Here is a 17,378-nt window from a genome sequence, read left to right as displayed (position 1 = left end):
GTTTTCTGCCACCCCTATAGCTGGAGAAAGGCTCCTTCCTACTTGAGTCTCTGTTGACTATTTCAAGGCCTCCGGAGGAGACCTCCTGGTGACATCTCTGGTTTGAGTAGAGTAGCTTGCACACTCGTGCCTCGATTTACGAACGTACCGACTTAACGACCATTTCGAGTTACAACCGGCTCCATCCGCAAAATTTTTCTTTGACTTGCGGCCGGAGCTTCGAGTTAGAAACAAACAAAAGGCAGGGGGAAAAGGCGGGGAATTCAAACTGCTAACCGTTAGTAGGCGAAGAGGCTGCTTCTTAGTAGCTCTTTCGCCCCATTGGTTAGAGGGAGTGTGATCGGAGGAGGCTTTGGGGCTGCCTGGTAAGGTTAAGGTGCTGCTTTCTGCTTTTTAAAAACTGTTCCGTGTGGGGTTTGCAGTGTGGTTTTGGACTGGGGGGGTATGCTTTTGTGCTGTGATGGGTCTTGGGGGGTTGTGTGTGTGTGTTTTTGTGTGTGTGTTTTTCCCACATTTCCAATGGGTCTTGGGGTTTGCTTGCTTTTTGGAATCCCACCCCCCCATTTCCAATGGTTTGCTTTTTGCTTTGCTTTATCCTAGACTTTATCGTCCGGGATTGCGGTATCCCACTGGTTCTCCAAAAACCCACCAGGTTTCCGTTATGGCCACTGAATCAATCTTACATCTACCCTCCTGATGTTTCCAGCTCTCTCATCTTTGCTCAGGCGCTTCGGGCGTTTGCATAAAAGCCTCTGATTACTGGGGGGGGGGGTTCCCCCAAGAAGGGCTTCTTGTTTGCTCCTCCTTCCAGTGGACCAACAATCCCATCCCATCACGCTCTCTGTCCTCATTACTACACTATCATCACTTTGTTGTGCTCTACTCTTTCCACCCTCTTTCCATAGGGATGAGGAGTCCCAAAATGAATGCCTCTCGGCTCCTGTTGGCTTTCAGTTTAAAAGCTGCTCTGCTTTTATGTAATATGTCTCTGCTCAGTATTATGTCGGTTTACGTACACTCGCTTTAGGTAATTTCTGGTTTATGAAGGGAAATCAGTTCAAAACAATGCCTTTTTCCCATTTCTTCTGCATTTTCAAGGAAGTTTCCTTGCGCTTGGAGGTTAATAGCGCCACCACCGTCGCTATAGCAATCTGCGTTCCAGTTTATGTATGTTTCGCATAACGTAATGTCCTGGAGGACACATTGGTTTCGTAAACCGAGGTACTACTTTAATGTGCAGCATTTATAATTTGTAATATTTAATTTTGCTGGGATCAAATACCTTCTCAATGTCAATGCATGCATTGTTGCTTTTATTCTCACAGATGTGCTTTATCAAATTCTTTCCTCCCCCACCTTTTCATACACATTGGTTAAGGTAACTAACTCTGGAGCCAGAGTTTGGGAGTTCCCTTCCCTTCTAGCCCTGCAGTTCTAAGATTCTATTACCTCAGTACCTATTTCTCTGACCATCTCTGCTACCTAGACTGTTTTCAGAAATTCCTGATGATTCTCTACCTGAAACAGCATTTTATCAACTCTACATCCCATCCCTTTCATGGACTTTCTCTTCTCCCTCTGATTAATAATCAATTCCCGGCTGCATCACATTCCTCCACTTTTACTCTTCCTTTCTAACACTATCCTTCCCCCCTTGTTATTCATTATTGCTCAACAATCCTTTAATTGAAATATTTGTTTCCTCTTTAATCTACTGTGAGAAATTCATTTCTAATTTTCTGTAACCCTGAGAATTGGGGAGAATTTGAGAAGGAAAACAAGTTAATATACTTTGATTCTGATGTACTTATTTGGGTGTGGAAATGATCATCCCTTCATGATTCCCCCCCCCCCCAATATGGTCCCTCAGTGAAGAGCCCTTCCAGCCTAAAGCCCAAAGGAACAAGATCCAGTCCGGCCTCATCCCCTCCCTGGTTCTCCTCCCTCGCCTTTTTTGGCTGTCTTTCCTTCCTCCTCCGTGACTCAGGTGGAGCCCAAACACAACATTCCTTATTCCTGCAGATTTTGGAAGTGGTTGTTTCTCTTCTTTTTCTAGAAGGTAGATGATGAACATGAGAAGAATTGCCCAGCAACATCTGATGCAACCTGGGCAGGAACTCATCATCAAGCAAGAAAAGAGAGAATTGAAAATTGGAAAGGACAGAAATGGTCTTCAGATGAAAGGACTAATACAGAGGAGAAACCACGTGAACACATGTCACCTCAGTAGATATCAAAGAACACATCCAGGGGAGAAACTGTATCCATGTATGAAATGCAGAAAGAGCTTTAATCAGAACAAAAGCCTCCATATACACCATAGAACTCACACTGGAGAGAAACCACATAAATGCATGGAAAGTGGCAAGACGTTAAGTTGCAGTAGTAGCCTTAAGAAACATGAAAGGACACACGCTGGGGAGAAAACACATAATTGCATAGAATGTGGAAAGAGATTTAGTACGAGTGTTGTCCTTAGGTTACATCAAAGGACCCACACTGGGGAGAAACCATATGAATGCATGGAATGTGGAAAGAGTTTTAGTACGAGGGCTGCCCTTAGGTTACATCAAAGGACCCACACTGGGGAGAAACCACATAAATGCATGGAATGTGGAAAGAGCTTTAGTACGAGTGTTGTCCTTAGGTTACATCAAAGGACCCACACTGGGGAGAAACCATATGAATGCATGGAATGTGGAAAGAGCTTTAGTACGAGGGCTGCCCTTAGGTTACATCAAAGGACCCACACTGGGGAGAAACCACATAAATGCATGGAATGTGGAAAGAGCTTTAGTCAGGGTGGAAACTTTAAGTTACATCAAAGGACCCACACTGGGGAGAAACCACATAAATGCATGGATTGTAGAAAGAGCTTTAGTAGGAGTGGAGACCTTAGGTTACACAAAAGGACCCACACTGGGGAGAAACCACATAAATGCATGGAATGTGGAAAGAGCTTTAGTAGGAGTGGTGGTCTTATGTCTCATCAAAGGACTCACACTGGAGAGAAGCCATATAAATGCATGGAATGTGGAAAGAGTTTTAGTCAGGGTGGACACTTTAGGTTACATCAAAGGACTCACACTGGTGAGAAACCACATAAATGCATCGAATGTGGAAAGAGGTTTAGTCGGAGTAGTCATCTTAGGATACATAAAAGGACTCACACTGGGGAGAAACCACATAAATGCATGGAATGTGGAAAGAGCTTTAGTATAAGTGGAGACCTTAGGTTACATCAAAGGATTCACACTGGGGAGAAACCACATAAATGCACGGAATGTGGAAGGAGCTTTAATAGGAGTGGTGCCCTTAAGTTACATCAAAGGACTCACACTGGGGAGAAACCATATAAATGTATGGAATGTGGAAAAAGCTTTAGTACGAGTAGTGCCCTAAGGTTACATCAAAGGACTCACACTGGGGAGAAACCACATAAATGCACGGAATGCGGAAAGAGTTTTAGTACAAGTGGTGCCTTAAGTTTGCATCAAAGGACTCACACTGGGGAGAAACCACATAAATGCATAGAATGTGGAAAGAGCTTTAGTAGGAGTTTTGTCCTTAGGTTACATCAAATGACTCACACTGGGGAAAAAACCACATAAATGCATGGAATGTGGAAAGAGCTTTAGCATGAGTGGTGCCCTTAGGTCTCATCAAAGGAAACACAGTGGGGAGACACCATATAAATGCATGGAATGTGGAAAGAGCTTTCGTCAGAATGGAAACCTTAGGTTACATCAAAGGACTCATACTGGCGAAAAACCACATAAATGCATTGAATGTGGAAAGAGCTTTAGTCAGAATGGTGACCTCAGGTTACATCAAAGGACCCACACTGGGGAGAAACCACATAAATGCATGGAATGTGGAAAGTGCTTTAGTCAGACTGGAAACCTTAGGTTACATCAAAGGATTCATACTGGGGAGAAGCCACATAAATGCATGGAATGTGGAAAGAGCTTTAGTCAGAGTAGTCACCTTAGGTCTCATCAAAGGACTCACACTGGGGAGAAACCATATAAATGCAAGGAATGTGGAAAGAGCTTTAGTCAGAGTTCTCCCCTTCGGTTACATGAAAGGACCCACACTGGTGATAAACCATAGAAATTCATAGAATGCGGACAGAGTTTTATTCACAGCTCCTGATAAGGAGCTCATTCAGTTTTCTGCTTGTTTCCACGGGGAAGAAGAAACAAGAAAATGATGAGGTAGTGCAAAACAGAGGAGAAAAAATGGAGTGCATTTTGAAGTGCCACTTGTTAAGTGGTTTGCTTCTATCGTTAATTAACATATCACAAAATAGACATGGAACCTTGTGCTAAAAATGATAATTAGCTTATATTGCGCAATAGAAGCTTTTACAAAATTAGTGTAAAAAGAAAAGGATGGATGTTCTAAGTCTAACTGATGGGGATAAAAAAAGTAGTGAAGAGAGCGAAGTTGTGATTTCTTTAGCATAGGCATCCTTCAGTCTCGAGACCTTGTAAATGTTGGAGGAATTCTGGGATTTGGCTCTTTGTTTTTGGTCCCCTCCCCAAAAAAAGCAAAGAGAATTCAGCTCAGTCTCGCCCCTTTCTGGGAGAAAAGAGAAATAGAAAAGATCAGCCGGGAGGCCTTATGGATGAAGCAAATTAAAAACTTTTCCTTCTGAGACGTGCCTTCCTCGTGTTTCTGTTGAACGGGGCTTCTTCTTCAGGCAGCAGAACAAGAGGAACAGGAAGGAAGGAAGGAAGGAAGGAAGGAAGGAAGGAAGGAAGGAAGGAAGGAAGGAAGGAAGGAAGGAAGGAAGGAAGGAAGGAAGGAAGGAAGGAAGGAAGGAAGGAAGGAAGGAAGGAAGGAAGGAAGGAAGGAAGGAGCTGATCATGGATGGAAGGAAGGAGCGGATGAGGAAGGAAAGAAGGAAAGAGCATCTCATGCTGGGATCCCAAATAAAAGCTCCACCCTCCCAGTGATATGGGGGGACCAGAGAGCAACAGGACATGCTTCCCCCGACACCTGCGATGAAGGCAGCAGCAAACAAGTTGGTATTTCTCCTATTATTTAATTGAAATATTTCCCCCCTCCTTTATCATTAAAAAGGACCCAGATAAAGTTTCATCATATCATAGGCATCCTTCAGTCTCGAGAGACTATGGTAACATGCTCTGAATCAAGGAGTGTCCTCTCCAGAGCATGAAGCCCGGGTAAGGTAATATGGAGGATAGGCTGTTACCCAAGCAGCAGATCCCCCCTCTCCACATTGCTGAAATGGTCCAATGGAAAGGCAAGAGCCAATACAACTGGTTCCAGCAATGTCGCAGGAGTTGGCAGAACGACACATGCTGCCTTCGGGACTCCAGCTCCGGATTTTGCCTCGAGGTTAACTCCTGAAGCCTTTTCCATGTGTGGATATAGCCACAAGGCAGTGGAGGTTTGAAATTGGAGTTTTCCTTCTCCTAGATGGGCTGGCTTCCATGGCTGACGAGCTCCACCTACCCGGCCTGCTCTTTAATAGTACAAAAGTATGATCTGATCCTTAAAACTTTCCTGACTACCTGGCTTATGCAAATCTCATTGGCTTTCCTATTTACCATATTAAGGCCAGATATAAAATTAAAATCCTGGGACACGCTCTTTTAAATCAGGAAGTCCCACCCCTAGGCCCCACCCCCAGGCCATGTGCTCAGGAGACAAAAAGAAACCCCAGGAAAAAAAAAACTCAGCAAGGCATCCATGCAAACAGACCTGGCCTTCGCCCTCAGCCCAGCTTCCTAGGGAAAAGGGTCCAGGGTCCTGGGACACGCTCTTTTAAATCAGGAAGTCCCACCCCCTAGGCCCCACCCCCAGGCCATGTGCTCAGGAGACAAAAAGAAAGCCCAGGAAAAAAAATTCTTTACCCTCAAAAATAATAACAGTAATTGAGATTTAAAGAGGGTACCAATGAATTTTTATTCTCTTATTTTTTAATCAATCTATATATATATTCTGTATTATTTTTGAAGAACTAGGCATTTCTATGCTATTGTATTGAGAATATACTGCACTGGGTCGGAGGTGACCAAATCCTTTGACCCTTAACACCTGAGCTTCTCAGAGGCTGGGAAACTGAAGCCTTGGGAAGATTTGGTTTTGCTGACTGATGCAGAACTAAGGGATATAAATATTGGGAGAGATCTCACACAAAGTGTTATGAGAAAGGAACGGAGAAGCTTAGAGTTTTGGTTTCATGGAGTACGACAGACGATGGAACTTATGTCGGGTGAAAGTCCTTGGAAGAACGGAAAGATAACCGCAAGGGAGTGACAGCCAGCAATGGATTTTACACACGGTTAGGTGAGAGTAAAATTTTACAGCCAGATAGTGCTTTTCTACTGTGTATGTATTTCTTTTTTAAAGTTTAAATACTCTTGCATGTATTTCATTAAACGTCTCTCCTTTCAAACAGCCTTGTTTCTCTTCACAGTTTTTCAAAAGATGACTCCTCGATCCACATCGAAAACAGGCTTTGATCATCATGGCACGCCCACGCTGCTCTCTGTCTGTAGCCGGCGTCCTTTTATTCATGCTGCCTTCTGGAATCTGTCTCCATCTCTCCCGGTCAGCTCCCACGTGGCTTCCTTCAGCAGCCTGGAATCTCTCCTTCCAATGTTCCTCCTGCTGCAAAATTCTGCTTGTAACATACTCAAGAGTTAGTTGTGTATCAGGCAGACTTTCCAAACTTGTAATAAGCACACTAAATTCAGGAGACAAGCTACTCAAAATCAAATTGACCTTCTGCTCCTCTGGGAAAATAACATTCATTAACTGCAGTTCATTGTACAGTCCCTTCATGGTTTGTAGATGCTTTGAGGCACTCTCCCCAGACTTCATCTGACACTTATACAGCCTTCTGGTTAGGGAAATCTTGGTGCCTGCTGTTTCTCTTAAGTAAATACCTCTCAATCTGTCCCAGACTGCCTTGGCTGTGGTCAGTCCTTGTATATGCACTAACTGTTCATCTTCAAGGGACAAAATAAGGGTACTCAGAGCCCTCTCATGCTCTTCCTCTTGCTCCTCTGTTAATTGGGCTGGAGGATTATTCACGTAAGACCACAGAGATTCTCTACGTAACAGCATCTCCACTTTCACTGCCCATGTTCTATAGTTTCTGTCATTCAGCCTGTTTATTGCTAATCCTCCAATGCTTCCTGTGCTGTACGCGATCCTGCCTTCTCTAGCAGTTCTCTGTTTCCTTTCCCCTCCTGGGCTAACAGGCAAACTGTCTTCTCCCAAATCTTCTATATCACTGCCACTTTTGCTCTCCTCCTTCATTAATATACTTCACCCACGTTACTCACGTGACTTTATCTGGCTTGCGCAGCACACATTGCTGGGCACATGACCTCTGTTAGGGTTTTGGCAACAGTAGAAATACGCAGAGATATTGAAGACACTTTACCAGTTCTTCTTGTGTTGCAAGACAGTTGTATTTACATGTATTTACAGTTATATACAGGCAGGTATCTTAACAGCACAGCAGGAACTCTTTATACAAACGGACAGCATGCGTGGCAGAAAGTGATAGTGGAGGAAGAGAAAGACACAAAGACACAGTTCACTTATATATATGTACATGGCATATTTTGTCCAATCAGAAAACAGATGACTTCATGCTTTGCACCTGGTCTTCTCCTGGTTTCAAGTCATTACATCATGTCCAGAGTGATTCAGCACTCTCACATCTGTGCACAATGGCAGCTCAATGAAACACATATACAGGTTCAGGCTTATAAAATTTCTATACTCTGACAGATGATGGTTTCAGGTGGCAAACTTACTTTATCCCAGTAGGCATGCTCATTAAATGTTGCACTACTGCTGATAATTACCTTGTTACATTTGGGTACAGCAAACCTAAATGCTTTCCTGTTCTGCCCTAGAAAATACATTAGTTTTGCCTTCCTCTCACCCTTTCTTCTGGTCTCCTTGGGTACTTGCACCCATGCAGGTGACCCAAACACATGCAGGAGCTTTAAATTTGGCTTTCTTCCCGTCCAGATAGCATAAGGTATATTGTTAATGCCACTATGCCAAAGTATATTTAAATAAAAGTTTGCGCATAGAATCGCTTGACCCCAGTAATGGTCTGGTAGCTTACTCCCTCTCAGCATGGCCTCTGCCATATTTTGGAGTGTTTGGCCTCTCCTCTCTATAAAGACACTCTATAAAGAGTGTAAGGTGCAGTTTTCCTGTGACTTATACCATGCTGTTTCAGAATTGCCTGAAATTTTGTCCGGATTTTTCTCGCGGAATTACGTATTTCAGCAGTTTCAGCAGAGTTTATGGCGGTCTAGGCAGTCCAGTAATAAAGACACGCAGTCCAGCAGCATTTCGTGCAGCAAAGTGTATTTACAGCACCAGCATAGCAGGCATATGTGATCTCCAACCCAGTGAAGATAATACTGACTGTACAAGTCTACATATATACATTCAGGCAACCAATCACAATACAGATTACATCACTCCATTACATCAGCTCTAGGTTGCATCATCCTTGCTGAGTCACCCTGACTCATTCCCGGCACACCTGACAGACATGGATGCTCATTAACAGCATTTGATTCTGGTCAGGCCTATAATTTATACTTGACAAATTTAGCATTGGTAAATTCTGTACCATTATCGGTCTGAATCTGCTTCACCTTCTTGTCTGTTTTTCTCTCCACAAATTTCAACCATTTTTCACATTCTATAAATGTTTGCCCTTTGTCCTTCATTAAATAACAAAATCCAAACCTTGACTTTTGGTCTTGGATTGAGAGAATGTATCTTGCTCCTCCCAAAGATGCTCTTTTTGTGCCTATTGCATCTATTGACACTAAATCTAGAATGTTGCCAACTTCTATGTTACAATGCTTCATTACAGGAGCATATTTACTTTTTGCTTCTTGACAGGTTTGGCAATTAATGTATTTCTCACATGCCTTTAAAATCACTCCAGTTGAATTCTCAATTGTCTTACACACTGCCTTGTAATTTGCGTGTCCCAACCTTAAATGCCACAAATGTATGCATTCATTATGAGGCTTTACATTCTCAAACACATTGTTTGCCTTAGCACTACTTAGCCTATATAAATTGTTTCTTACATAATATGTTAGCTTTTCATTCTTTTCACAATTAATAACACACTTATTTCTATAGAATGTGCTAACAAATCCCTCTTTTGCTAATTGGCTAACTGACAATAACTTTGGCACATATAACACCTCTGTTGGCAGTTTTAAACATGGTAATTTTACTTTACCTTTACCCATGATTTTTGCACTTACTCCATCAGCCAACATTACTTGCTGATCAAACACAGCCTTAAAATTGGATATCAGCTTTTTATCTCTGCACATGTTAGCTGTTGCCCCTGAGTCTACTATCCATTCTGCTTCTTGGTAGGTGTTGTAAATAGTCTCTGTCAGGTTCGTTGCAACTTTCTCACGTTGTGGTTGTTTTCTTTCCTTCTTCTTAAGTTTGCATTCTTTGATGAGGTGCCTTCTGGACTCACAGGAAAAACATCTCCTCCCAGGCTGGATATTTGCAGCCGTGACCTCCTCCTCCCCAATTACACTTGGTTTGTTTCTCACAGAGGTTTTGGAGTCACGCAGTTCCTGGTTGTCTTTCCTTTTCTGCTTCTCCTCCAAGGCCTACTGGTCACATTTAACACTGTTATTTCAGCTTGTGGTAGTACCTCCATGTTCGCTACAAGCTGGTCATATGACTCATCAAGTGAAGAGAGAATAAATGCTTCTTGAATTTCAGTAAATGTGATTTTTTTTCTCTCTCAAGTCCATCAGCATTGACTTCATGTGCTCTAAATGCTGCAGCATGCTCCTGCCAGTTTGCAATCTGGTACGGAATAGCCTTCTTGCAATTTGTATCTGGCTACCCAAGCTGACTCGTACAAAGAGTCTCCTCAGATCATCCCATGCCTTTCTTGATGAAGTCTGGCCTCTTATGTGGAGTAGGAGACGATGCTCTAGAGTCAGGCCAATGATTGCAAGTGCCTTGTCATTCAGTACCTTTTCTCCATCATCTAGCACAGCTGGTGGCTTCACTACAATGTCCCATAGTGATTCTTTCTGGAGCAATAACTGGACTCTCTGCTGCCAGGTGGAGTATTTATTTATTTATTTATTGGACTTATATACCGCCCCATAGCGCTACAAGCACTCTCCGGGCAGTTTTACAATTTTTAATTATACAGGCTACACATTGCCCCCCAGCAAGCTGGGTACTCATTTTACCGACCTCGGAAGGATGGAAGGCTGAGTCAACCTTGAGCCGGCTACCTGGGATTTGAACCCCAGGTCGTGAGCACAGTTTTAGCTGCAGTACAGCGTTTTAACCACTGCGCCACGAGGCTCTGAATCGAGGAGTGTCCTCTCCAGAGCATGAAGCCCGGGTAAGGTAATATGGAGGATAGGCTGTTACCCAAGCAGCAGATCCCCCCTCTCCACATTGCTGAAATGGTCCAATGGAAAGGCAAGAGCCAATACAACTGGTTCCAGCAATGTCGCAGGAGTTGGCAGAACGACACATGCTGCCTTCGGGACTCCAGCTCCGGATTTTGCCTCGAGGTTAACTCCTGAAACCTTTTCCATGAGTGGATATAGCCACAAGGCAGTGGAGGTTTGAAAAGGACTAGTATGGACCCATGATGTGCAAGCAGATCTGATGGGCAGGAATCGTGATGATAGGGAGACAACTTATGTAGAGCTGAATTAAGGTTCATGGGATTGGTCTTGGACAACTTCATGGATGTTGGATTTCTTCAATCCTGCAAGACCCATTGGAAATGGTGGAAAAACAAAACAAAAAACCAAAAAAATCCCCCAATACCCATCAGAAATGAGTGGGAAAGCAAAAAGCAAGGAACCCCCCAAGACCCATTGGAAAAGAGGGAAAAAACGAAAAATAAACGAACTCCCCCAAGACCCAACGGAAATGGGGAAAAATACCAAACGGAGAAACAAACCTCCCAAGACCCATCGGAAATAGGGAAAAAACCCATCACAGCACAGAAACATAACCTCCCAGCCGAAAACCACGCTGCAAAACACACCCAGAACAGTTTTTAAAAAGCAGAAAGCAGCACTTCACCTTTATCTATCTATCTATATCTATCATCTATCTGTCTGTCTGTCTGTCTATGGATTTTATCCCGCCCGTCTAGACCAAGGGTCTACTCTAGGCAGTTTATAGATTCTAAAACACTAAAAATAAAAAAAAAATCATAGATGGTGAAATTTAAATAATTATGATATGGCAGTTAAGATATGGCAGGAGGGAAAGCCTGCCCAAATAACTGTTCGTGGTGAAGAGGCTGCTTCTTCGTAGTGCTTTTGCGCCGACAGTTGCTCAGCCTCCTGGGCTTCCAGCGCTGCCACTGGCTTTCCCGGGGTTCACCACAAGCGCCACCTTTCTCCCCACTGTGCGGCTTCTCCATGGCCATGCAAGGCTTTCCCATGGTGGCAGACAACCTGCGCTGTGGTGGAGAAGTGGTGACTGGGGCGAGCCCTGGGAAAGCCAGGCCAAAGCCAGGGCCCCGATTCCCAACTTGGAGAGCCTCCCCAGGAGGATACCATGGTTGACGGTATGAAAGGCGGCTGAGATGTCGAGGAGGACCAGCAGAGACACTTTGCCCCTGTCGGCCTCCCTCAGCAGGTCATCAAATGGGGCGATCAATGCTGTTTCCATTCCGTGCCGTGGCCTGAAGCCTGACTGGAATGGATCCAGGGCTTTGGTTTCATCCAGAAGAGCCTGCAGCTGATCGGCCACCACCCTCTGAACTACCTTGCTGAGGAAAGAACCATTGGTGACGGTCCTGTAATTTATTTTATTTATTTATTTTATTTATACCCCACCTATCTGCTCAGAACAAGCACTCTAGGCGGCTTCCAAACATATAAAACACGATAAAAGAATACATATAACAAAACCAATACACTAGACCGTGGCAATAAACAGCCTACAATAAACACTAAACATATTTTTCAAGATGGCGATATAACAAAAAAGAGAAAAAGAAAAGAAAAGAAAAAAGGTTAAGTATTATCTGGAGGGAAAGCCTGCTTAAACATCCAAGTTTTAAGATGAGTCTTAAAAATACCCAGTGACAGGGTCTCGCAAATCTCTTGAAGAAGGTAATTCCAGAGGCGAAGAGCCACCACCGAGAAGGCCCAATTGCTTGTTGTTTTCCTTCTGGGCCCCCCTCGGCGTCAGGCTCCTCAGCCTCACCTCCTGGCTCGCCCGAGTGACACGGGTAGGTCTTTATTTATTTATTTTATTTATATCCCGCCTATCTGGCCGTGCTAGGACCACTCTTGGTGGAAGTAGGCGTTCCGCCAAGTATCGAGGGCCTAAACCGTTTAGGGCTTTGTACATAAGCATCAACACTTTGAAGTCAATGCGGAACCTGAGGGGCAGCCAATGCAATGCGGCCAGGGTGGCTGAGATGTGTTGGTATTTTTTCCCTCCACTAAGTAGTCTGGCCGCTGCATTCTGCACCACCTGTAGTTTCTGCAACAGCCTCAAAGGCAGTGCCACCTAGAGCGCATTACAATGGTCTAATCTGGAGATTATGAGCGCATGCACCAAGGTAATTAGCGCCACAACATCGAGGTAGGACTGCAGCTGGGCTATCTGCCGAAGGTGAAAAAAGGCAGTACGGACCACTGATGCCACCTGAGTTTCCATAGTGAGCTGCGGTTTCAGATGAATCCCAAGCTGCGGACCCCATCCTTGGCAGTAAGGGTCACCCCCCAAAAAGAGAGGGAGTTTCCCAGGCTCCCAACTGTGGGGGCACCCACCCTCAGTACCTCCATCTTGTCCAGGCTCAGCCTCAGCCCGTTCTCCTGCATCCATTGCAGTACGGTCCCCAGGCAGCGCTGAAGGGACAGAACGGCATCTCCTGCGGTTGGTGAAAAAAAGATGTAGAGCTGTGTCATCAGCATACTGATGACACGATGCTCCACACCCCCTGATGACCCCATCCAGCGGCCTCATATAGATGTTGAACAGCATTGGGGAGATAATCGACCCCTGTGGAACCCCACAATTGAGACTCCACTGGGCCGAAACGCTCTCCCCAAGCTGTACTCTCTGGGAACGGTCCTCCAAGAAGGAATGGAGCCAGGCCGGTGCCAGGCTGCCAATTCCCATGTCGGAGAGCCTCCCCAGGAGGATACCATGGTCAATGGTATCAAAGGCGGCTGAGATATTGAGGAGGACCAGCAGAGACACTTTGCCCCTGTCGGCCTCCCTCAGCAGGTCGTCAGACAGGGTGACCAATGCTGTTTCCATTCCGTGCCATGGCCTGAAGCCTGACTGGAATGGATCCAGGGCCTCTGTTTCGTCCAAGTGGACCTGGAGCTGGTCTGCCACCACCCTCTCAACCACTTTGCTTAAGAAAGAAACATAGGCAACGCTCCTATAGTTGCCAATTTCGTCTGCCGCCAAACTGGGTTTCTTTCTGATGGGCCTAATGAGTGTCTCCTTGAGGGCAGATGGAAACCTGCCCTCAGGGAGAGACCCATTAATTATTACAGGCTTTCCTTTCCATGACAAAAAAAGGGGGGGAAAGAGGGGGGAGAAAAAGCAAAACTAAATTAATGCATTCAGATAAGTAACAAATTAAACATGTAAACCAGACATAATGTGATCAATAATTCCAATTATAAATTATAAAATAAAATTCATATAATGTAAAAAGAAAAAAGAAAAAAAGAAAAAAATATATATAGCCCACAGAATTTATCCCCCACACATAGCCTTGGTCTTGGTCTGTCCTCTTCTGCCGCCAGGTCCTGTCCTTATAGGTGTTATTGTCCCTTTAAATGTTGTTAAACTGAAAAGAAGGCTGACCGCCGAAGAATGGATGCTTTTGAATTGTGGTGCTGGAGGACGCTCTTGAGAGTCCCCTGGACTGCAAGGAGAACAAACCTATCCATTCTGAAGGAAATCAACCCTGAGTGCTCACTGGAAGGAAAGATGCTGAAGCTGAGGCTCCAGTACTTTGGCCATCTCATGAGAAGAGAAGACTCCCTGGAAAAGACCCTGATGTTGGGAAAATGTGAAGGCAAGAGGAGAAGGGGGACGACAGAAGACAAGATGATTGGACAGTGTCATCGAAGCGACCAACATGAATTTGACACAACTCCGGGAGGCAGCAGCGGAAGACAGGAGGGCCTGGCGTGCTCTGGTCCATGGGGTCATGAAGAGTCGGACATGACTAAACGAATAAGCAACAACAACAAAACTTAAAACTATTAAGTCAGATGTTATGAATGTTAATAACCTTGATGGTACCAGGGTATGAGTCTTACTGTCAGAGCGAGTCCCCAAAGCCCCAAAGGTCTCAATAAGAGTACAGGAATCAGCAGAGAGTGACAGCAACAGCAGAGTCCAGGCAGGAGGAGAAGTTCTCGCGGCCATTTTCCACCCTCAGGAAGCTGTTAAGGAGCCATTAATTTCCCTGGGGGAGCAAGTGGGAGGAAGAGGAGGTCCTGGAGAAGGAATTACTTACTGGCCAGACCTCCAACATGGCAATTTCCGGGGAAATCCACGCTGGGTAACTCTCACTCCCCACCCTCACCCCGCTTCTTTTCTTCAGCTCTCCACACTCCTAGCGCCTGTGAAAAGCCAGCCTATCCACCTCGCCAGGCGTCCCCGCTCCTCTGGAATTCCACAACGCCTCAGGGATAGGGTTGCCAGATGTCAGGCAAAAGGAGGACTTATCCTTTTTAGCCTAATGTCCTCCCTCAGGCAGGCTTTTGTACATTTTATGTTATAATTTTGGATGGGAGGGGGAGAGGTGGAAGGACCCCCTTCCCCCTGGTTTTCTCCCCCACCTGCCCGCCCACCCCCAGTATTTTGAAATATAAAAGCCTCCATTGAATTTATTTTTTATTTTTAACATGACTGTTTCTTGGTCGGTTCACTAAGAGACATTTATTGGGAGCTCTTGTAACAAAATTATATTGATTGTGGGTTTAATCTGGAATGATTCAAATGAAACATTCACTATGTCCTCCTTTGTCCTCCTTTTTGTCTTTGTATGTCCTCCTTTTAGTACCCGTGTCTCTGGCAACCCTACTCAGGGCGTCGGGGGCTGCTCTGGCGAGGCTGCAGGCTCGTCTTTCTGGCGAGGCTGAGGCGGAGTTCTGTTGGGGCTGCCGGCCTCCACTCAGCGACCTTGCCCTCAAAGTTAGACAGAGGCTTCCGAGCTCCACCGGCCACCAAAAGCCCGCATGCATAGAGCACTAACACACACACAGAGGTGAGGTCTACTCGGCTGGGCCGAGGAGGGCCACGAAGGAAGAGCCGGTCCAGGTCTGGATCTTGGAAGGCAGTTAGAAGAATTTCATTGACCCCAAAAAAGAGGGAGGTGTGCAGTAAAGGCGACACAAGAGCCGGTGAGGAGGACCAAGGGGGAAGAGTCCTTGGCAGATGATGGAAGGAGATGATGATGGCGCCTCCTTTCTCTCCTGGGCGGTGGGTGGTGGGTCTCCCTCGGGGAGGAGAGGCGGCCCCAATCCCTGCCTGCCTGCCTGGGAGCGCCCTTGGACTCAAGAGGCGCAGGAAAGGAAGGAAAGGCTCTGCCCGGGTGGGTCTCCTCTCCTCTCCTCTCCCTTCCCGCCTCTCTCGGCGACACGGGAACCGCGCGTCTCGTCTGAGCCTCTCCTCCCTCTAGAGGGCGCCCCTTTCCCTCCTGGCAGCCTTTGGCGGCCCTTCCACGGCTCTGCCCCCCCCCGCCTTGTTTCTCCCCCCTCCTCCCCCCCCCGCCCTTCGTGGGAGGGGCCTCGGGAGCTCCAAAGGGGAGGGAAGCCCCGCCCCCTCCTCCTCCTCCCTCTCCCCCCCCCCCCGAACGGGAACCGGAAACGGGAACCCCCTGGGCCGCCCGCCTCTTCCTTCCCGCCCAGAGAGAGAGAGAGAGAGAGAGAGAGAGAGAGAGAGAGAGAGAGAGAGAGAGAGAGAGAGAGAGGAGCCGGGCTCGCCTCCAGGATCGGGACCGGGTCACGGAGGTGGGGCGCTGGGGGTGAGGGTGGGGTGGGGGGGCGCAGGTGGGCGGATGGGGGGGTGAGATCTGCAAAGGGGGAGGGGGTGAGATGGCCGCCCTCCCCACCAGCCGAGAAAGGCGCCTCCCTTGTGGTTGGCGGTGCTCGGCCTTCGTGCAAGGCGGTTTCCCCCTTTGGGTCTCCTCGGGAGGGAGAGGCGGAGCGGGAGCCAAAGGGAGGGAGAAAAGGGGGTCTCGGGGACCCACATCCCGACCCCCCCATCCCCGGGCAGGGAGATCAACGCAACCCCTGAAAGGCTCTAGGCTGGGGCTTCCTCGTGTGTGTGTGGGGGGGGGGGCGAGTAAGGAGACCTTCCCCTTGCTCATCCTTCCCTTGGATCCTGCCAGCCCCCCCCCACCGCTGGAAGGAAACAAAGGACGGGGAGAAAGTGAGGTGGCCTCTTTCCTCCCCCCCCACTCCCTCCCGTGACGTAGGACGACCCCCTCCCTCCCTCCCTCCTTTAAAGGGACAAAGTGGGGGGGCGGAGAGGAAAAGGGGGCGGGGGTCCTCCCTGCGCCTTTGCCTACGGGGGGGGGGGTGTCTGCTGGACCTGAAGAGACAGAGAGAGAGAGAGAAGATGGGAGAGATCTTTCTGGAGCGGAGGCTGGAAGGGAGATCGATCCCCCCCCCCAGGAACGGGTCTCCCCAAAAATCCTCTTCTGGTCTTGTGGGTCCCGAAGGCGCCATTCAGGTCCATTGGCTGTGCAAAAGACCTGCCCCCTGGATCCTTCTTCTGCCTAGGGATTCGCCCTCCGGCCTCCCCTTCCTGGCTCTCCATGGGGTGGAGCAAAAAGAGGCCGGAAGAGGCTCTGGTGGTCCTTCCAGGCGGAGGGCAGGACGAAAGAAGGACCGGAAAAGGCCACCCGGCCCCTCTGGATCTGGGGCATTTCCCCCTCGGGGCAGGTCTTTTGTGGGGTGAATGGCTCTGAAGGGTCCCTTCCAGACCGAGGGGTCACAGAAATGCTTTCTTTTACAGCACGGGTAGCCCACACCAAGACCCCCCCCCCACTGACCCCACCCTCAGTGGCCGCCTTTCCAAGCCTGTGGGACGTTGGCAGGGAGCTCAAAGGGAAGAGCGAAGCCTCAGCGAGGTTTCGGGGTCGGAAGAGAGGAGGCGAGAAAAGTGCTGAGACCTGAACTCTGCCCGCCTTGGGTGGGCAACCCCACGACACACAGGGCCCTTGGCGTTGGGATCATCCCAGAGGTGACACAAATAACGAAGGGTCCTGTAAGAACAGAAAGCCGCGTCCAGCCCTTGGTGGTCCACCCCATCACGCGGGCTCAAGGGTTTCTCCAGAGATT

The 17,378-nt window shown here is 47.3% G+C and overlaps 2 protein-coding genes and 1 long non-coding RNA gene across 3 annotated transcripts in view; 2 read left to right on the top strand and 1 right to left on the bottom strand.

The window, feature by feature from the left end:
* Nucleotides 1-6,432, top strand: part of LOC140706525 (uncharacterized) — a 57,414-nt gene extending 50,982 nt beyond the window's left edge. The window contains 2 exon segments of the mRNA XM_078384480.1: nucleotides 2,057-3,599; nucleotides 3,601-6,432. Coding sequence (XP_078240606.1) covers nucleotides 2,064-3,599; nucleotides 3,601-4,155 — 2,091 coding nt within the window. The 5' untranslated portion in view covers nucleotides 2,057-2,063 and the 3' untranslated portion in view covers nucleotides 4,156-6,432.
* LOC144586374 (uncharacterized) overlaps nucleotides 1-17,378 on the bottom strand; it is a 44,592-nt gene that overhangs the window by 2,198 nt on the left and 25,016 nt on the right. The window lies entirely within an intron of this gene.
* LOC140706474 (uncharacterized) overlaps nucleotides 11,453-17,378 on the top strand; it is a 40,402-nt gene continuing 34,476 nt past the window's right edge. The window contains 1 exon segment of the mRNA XM_078384515.1: nucleotides 11,453-14,590. The gene's annotated coding sequence lies outside the window, so the exon portion shown is untranslated.

The sequence above is a fragment of the Pogona vitticeps genome, chromosome 1, assembly GCF_051106095.1.
Source record: "Pogona vitticeps strain Pit_001003342236 chromosome 1, PviZW2.1, whole genome shotgun sequence".
NCBI classification, from domain to species: Eukaryota; Metazoa; Chordata; class Lepidosauria; order Squamata; family Agamidae; genus Pogona; species Pogona vitticeps.
Note: the sequence above shows the minus strand (reverse complement) of the source record. Positions and strands in the feature narration are given on the sequence as shown.